This window comes from Caenorhabditis briggsae (genome assembly GCF_000004555.2).
Source record: "Caenorhabditis briggsae complete genome, chrI, whole genome shotgun sequence".
Classification (NCBI taxonomy): domain Eukaryota; kingdom Metazoa; phylum Nematoda; class Chromadorea; order Rhabditida; family Rhabditidae; genus Caenorhabditis; species Caenorhabditis briggsae.
This window is the reverse complement of record NC_013489.2, coordinates 13,609,046-13,615,045: the sequence shown is the minus strand read 5'-3', so window position 1 is coordinate 13,615,045 and position 6,000 is coordinate 13,609,046. Positions and strand designations below refer to the sequence as shown.

General features: G+C 40.9%; 2 protein-coding genes across 2 annotated transcripts in view; one reads left to right on the top strand and one right to left on the bottom strand.

Moving 5' to 3' along the window:
* The window catches only part of CBG15368, a gene marked incomplete at both ends in the record, with an annotated part of 6,730 nt that extends 3,648 nt beyond the window's left edge, over nt 1–3,082 (top strand). Inside the window, 2 exons of the mRNA XM_045241466.1 lie at nt 1,050–1,554; nt 2,574–3,082. Of these exons, the coding sequence (XP_045095705.1) occupies nt 1,050–1,554; nt 2,574–3,082 (1,014 nt within the window). The remainder of the gene's footprint in view (nt 1–1,049; nt 1,555–2,573) is intronic.
* A 529-nt stretch (nt 3,083–3,611) lies between these two features.
* Cbr-col-65 lies at nt 3,612–5,415 on the bottom strand (the record flags this gene model as incomplete). The annotated part of the gene is made up of 3 exons (XM_002646351.1): nt 3,612–4,228; nt 4,874–5,027; nt 5,278–5,415. 3 exons carry the CDS (start codon nt 5,413–5,415, stop codon nt 3,612–3,614), a joined length of 909 nt encoding a protein of 302 aa, XP_002646397.1.
* Between the last annotated feature and the right edge of the window lie 585 nt (nt 5,416–6,000).

Here is a 6,000-nt window from a genome sequence, read left to right as displayed (position 1 = left end):
GCCCCTCACTACAATACTATTCGCAATTGGTTCCATCGTTTCGAAAAAGATGACTTCTCGCTCGATGAAAAGGATCGCTCTGGGAGACCCCGTGAGTTGGATTTGGACAAGCTGAAGCACGCATTGCAATCGGATCCATTTCAATCTAGCCGTGAACTAGCTGTCACATTCGGAGTTCACCATAGCACAGTCCTTGAAGGTTTGAAGTCTCTTGGAATGAGAAAACTTTTTGGTCGATTCATACCTCATCACCTGACTCAAGCCAACCTTGACCGCCGAGTCGACGATTCGATTACTCTTCTCACTCTCCACGCGGGCGATCGATGGCTGGACCGGCTAATAACCGGAGATGAGAAGTGGGTCTTCTACGATAATCACCACAGGAAATCCCAGTGGGTTGGAGAAGGAGAGAGCCCACAGGATGTCCCCAAACCCGACCTTCATCCGAAAAAAGTTATGCTCTCTGTGTGGTGGGGAGTGGACGGCCCCATCTACTGGGAACTTCTGCCCGAGGGCAAAACAATAACTGGAGACCTCTACACTACGAAACCTCAAGAAAGCAGTCGACCGTTCGGCCCTGAAAGACAAGAAAGTGTACTATCAACATGATAACGCTCGCCCACATGTTTCGAAACAAGTGAAGCAGGAGCTGATGGGATATGGATGGAATGTTCTCCCTCACCCCCCGTATTCTCCTGATCTTGCTCCTTCCGACTATTGGTTATTTGGCGATATGACACGTGCCTTCGAAGGAAGAAGCTTCAATTCCCGTGGAGCGGTCGAAGCGGCACTCAAACAATACTTTGCCTCACGCCCGGCTGGATTCTACCGCAATGGAATCCATAAATTGAGGGAACGTTGGAGACATGTTGTTGATAATGATGGACAATATAATTAATTATTCGGTTATTTTTTCTTTGAGAAATAAACTATTGAAAAAGTGACAAAGACTTTCCCGCCAACCTAATAACTTGGCTCAAAATCGACGTTTTCAAAATTTAAAAACTGGATTCGATTTCCAAATGCCTCCTAAATTTTTCTATTTTTAGATTGCCGCCAATATCGCATCAGTTTTCAGTGAAGGGACCAAAATCGGGACCAATTCAAATGATCCTAGAACCACTAGACTAGGCCTGGTAACCTATAGTTCCAAAGCAACGAAAAACGCATATTTGGACAAGTTCCAATCGATCGACGATTTATACGATAATATTTTCACGGATCTGGCTACAGTATCCCAGACAGATGACTCTAATTTAGAGACTGGCTTAGAAGCGGCCGAAGAAATTTTGGAGGCCGGGAAAAATGAAAAACGGAAATTCTATAAAAAACTGATTCTGATTTACGCATCAACCTTTAATAGGAATGGAGAAGCTATTTCGATTGCAAATCGATTGAAATCGGCTGGAACAAAATTGGTTACTGTAGCTTATGATCAAGGAGGGGGAGATGAGCAATTGGCGGATGGGTTGGCACAAATTTCAAGTCCCAGGTTTAATTTTACAAATAATAATCAAGCGCTTATCGGAAATATTCAAATGGCTATGTTGGAAGGTGAGTGTTTTTGGGGATTTTCGGATTTAGAAGGCGTCAAAACTGAAACTTCCGACGTTAAAAAGATTTCCCATGAAATTTCCGTCATTTTGATACCCATATTGCCCTATTAACTTAAAAACTAGGTTTTGCGATTTCAGAAGGCGTCAGAATTCAGAATCCACCAAAAATTGGAGTATGACGTTATGGGTATCAAAATTTCAGAAATTTCAAGCTGAGCAAGTTTCACGTTGTGAAAAAATGTCAAAAATCAGTCGTTTTCATGATTTCCGAACATTAGAATTCAGATGACGTCAGAATTCAAAATCCGAATTTGCAAAACTGAAACTTCCGACGTTAAAAAGATTTTCTATGAAATTTCCGTCATTTTGATACCCATATTGCCCTATTAACTTAAAAACTAGGTTTTGCGATTTCAGAAGCCGTCAGAATTCGGAATCCACCAAAAATTGGAGTATGACGTTATGGGTATCAAAATTTCAGAAATTTCAAGCTGAGCAAGTTTCACGTTGTGAAAAAATGTCAAAAATCAATCGTTTTCACGATTTCCGAAGATTAGAATTCAGATGACGTCAGAATTCAAAATCCGAATTTGCAAAACTGAAACTTCCGACGTTAAAAAGATTTTCTATGAAATTTCCGTCATTTTGATACCCATATTGCCCTATTAACTTAAGAACTAGGTTTTGCGATTTCAGAAGCCGTCAGAATTCAGAATCCACCAAAAACTGGAGTATGACGTTATGGGTATCAAAATTTCAGAAATTTCAAGCTGAGCAAGTTTCACGTTGTAAAAAAATGTCAAAAATCAATCGTTTTCATGATTTCCGAACATTAGAATTCAGATGACGTCAGAATTCAAAATCCGAATTTGCAAAACTGAAACTTCCGACGTTAAAAAAATTTCCTATGAAATTTCTGTCATTTTGTTACCCATATTGCCCTACTTTCTCAAAGTTTCTAAATTCTGAACCTGCCGACGTCTTCAGAATTCGAAGAAAAAATATCACGTTTTTCAGCCAACTGCTTCTGCGCACCAACCTGGACCCAATACCGTCAGTACTATTCGGACTCCACCTCCCCTCCAGGTGGTGTCTGTATTCAACCAGTGGGTCTGACGGCCGTCTGGCGGGCCGCCCGAATTTCCTGTGCCAATCGATTCAAAAATTCCTATTTAGCTGATGAATTCACTCAACATAAACACGACTTCATATTTGATTCCATCAAAAACACCCGCGGATTTCAAGTACCGTACTCTTATCACATTGGATTAACGCTGAGCAATGGGTCATGGAGTTGGGACAGACCGAATGGATGGGAGCAGCCGGTGGTCCAACATTGGTTTGGTTGGGATTCGGGATTTCCGATTTCCACGTCATCTAGAACTTCTGGAGCGAATTTTGGAAATGGGTCGGATGCTGAATGGCAGAATATTGGCGCTATGAATATTGGACTCAATTATGTTTGCGAAACGGCCACTTGTGATACTGATAATTACTGTAGTACTGATCAACTTGATGAAATTTGATGAAATTTAGAATCCTCACAAAATTCCCGTCATTTTGATACCCACATCGCACATGTTTTCTCAATTTTGATGTATTGGGATTCAGAAGACGTCAGGAATCAGATTTTTCGAACTTTTTGAAAGATGAGCAATATGGGTATCAAAACGACAGAAATTACGAGAAAAACAAGATTCAAATAATCTTCTTCTCCAGATCCCAAAAAAATGCATTTTTTCGGAAGATTCGCAATATGGGTATCAAAATGACCAAAATTTCCCTAAAATTTTTAATGGAAAAAAGTAAAAACTTCAAAATAAGAATCTCCACAAGTTTCCCGTCATTTTGGTACCCATATCGCCGATCTTTTCTTGATTTTTATATTTTGGGATTCAGAAGACGTCAGAATTCAGAATCTCCAAAGTTTTTTCAATTTAGGCAATATGGGTATCAAAATGACGGTAAATTGATGAAGATAAAGGCCCAACAAATGAAAATTGAAAATTCATTTCGAGAAATGTACAAACACCAAGAAACTCAAATCCACAAGATCTAAAGTCTTCTAGAAGCACGTCTTCTATATCCACTCTGCTCGGCCTGTGGTTGCTCAACCTCTCCATATCCAACAGTTCTTGGTGGGCATGGACAGTATGCTGCATCAGTTCCCGGTGCTCCTTCAACTCCATTCTCTCCAGCAACTCCATCTGGTCCAGCCTCTCCATCCTTTCCAGGTGCTCCAGCGATTCCCTCAGATCCTTGTGCTCCTGGAGCTCCATCTTCTCCCTTGGCTCCATCTTGTCCAGCTGGTCCGACTGGTCCTTCTGGTCCCTGTGGTCCTGGGGCTCCTTGTCCGCGTTGTCCATTCTTTCCTGGAGCTCCTGGTGCTCCATTCTCTCCGTTTTGTCCTGCTGCGCCGGCATCTCCTTGGGCTCCTGGGGCTCCTGGAGCACCGTCTTGTCCTGAGGCTCCGTCTTGTCCTGGTTGACCGTCTGGTCCTGCTGGTCCGGCTGGTCCATCTGGTCCTTGTGGTCCTGGAGCTCCGGCTGGGCACTTGATGCATTCATGTTGTGCGTATGGGTCGATTGGGGATGGGATTCCGTCGTGACCGTTGGATCCAGCTTGTCCTGGAGCTCCGTCGTCTCCTGGTGCTCCTGGCTCTCCTGGTGGCCCTGAAAAGTGTTCAAAATTAAAAATACGTTATTTTGATACCCATATTGCTGTACTTTCAGAAAAAAATGGAATTTTGGTCCAGAAGCGTCAACGAATTCAGAATCTCTGAACATTGTCAAAAATTTGAGTTTTGACGTCAAAAAGATTTTCTATGAAATTTCCGTCATTTTGATACCCATATTGCCCTATTAACTTAAAAACTAGGTTTTGCGATTTCAGAAGGCGTCAGAATTCAGAATCCACCAAAAACTGGAGTATGACGTTATGGGTATCAAAATTTCAGAAATTTCAAGCTGAGCAAGTTTCACGTTGTGAAAAAATGTCAAAAATCAATCGTTTTCACGATTTCCGAACATTAGAATTCAGATGACGTCAGAATTCAAAATCCGAATTTGCAAAACTAAAACTTCCGACGTTAAAAAGATCTCCCATGAAATTTCCGTCATTTTGATACCCATATTGCCCTACTTTCTCAAAGTTTCTAAATTCTGAACCTGCCGACGTCTTCAGAATTCGAAAACAACAAATCCTCGGAACCATGGCAATATGGATATCAAAATTTCAGAAATTTCACGTTGAGCAACTTCAACGTCATGAAAATGTATAATAACCCCTAGTTTTCAATTTTTGTGTCCAAAACTAACCAGCTGGTCCAGCTGGACAGTTGCTTGGCTGTGGTCCACAGTTGCATGATCCTCCGGCCTGTCTCTTTCCACGCTTGAACAAGGACTCCAAGGTGTTTTCTGGTGCATTCTGTTGGGTCATGATCATCTTGTTCCAGGCGTCGTCGGCGAGGAGCTAAATTTTCAGTTATTCTTTGAAATTTGAAGAATTAAAAAAAAGAGGAATCTAAGAAGATTTCCTTGTTGTTAGAACGTATTGAAATTAAAAATGCGAAATTTTGGTACCCATATTGACCCATTTCTCAAAAAATGAGTATTCTGAATCCTGAAGACGTCAGAATTCAGAATTTTTCGGAAGCTAGGCAATATGGGTATCAAAATTTCGCAAATTTTGCGAGGAACAAAGTTAACGAAGTAAAACTCACCTTAAACTCATGCATATCATCCATGACATCGAAATAAAGGGTGTTGATGTCATTGAAAAGGACACCAGCGATCACAAGGGATCCCAAAATGACGATGCCAGAAACGGCGGAAAGCGCGCCGGCCACGAAACGGGCCATGCTTGTTTCTAGAAGCTTCCGAAGAGGATTCTGAAGATTTCAGACGACGTGGAGAGGATTTTATACGTCTTGTTGCCTTTTTGGAGGCCAAATTTGAACTTGATTGACGGAAAAGATAACTTAATTTAGGCTCCGCCCACTTTTCCGTCGGCGGCGACTATCTTGATGCCAAATCTGTGTTAAAATTGTGTAACAATTTTAAATGAGACAATAGAAAAAAGCTTGGCTAAGAATTGCTAGATAAAAATCTGAAATTTGAATTCTGAAATTTCAGAAAAATTGAAATAATGTGAATTTCGGAGAAAGGAAAATCTGGAGAAGAGATTATTTGGGCCTTGTTTAGTTTTTGAGCGTCCCACCAACTTTCAACGTATTCTCCTTAGAATTTCCTTTAATTTGATACCCATATTGCCCATATTCCAAAATTTCGAAAATTTGGATTTTGGAGAAGAAGAAGAAAATTTGGAGAAGAGATTTTCTATGTCAATTTTTGATTTTCAGGCATTTTTTCAACTTTCAACGTATTGTCCATGAAACTCCCTTCAATTTGGCACCCATATTGTTCATCTTTTAGATTTTTCAAAA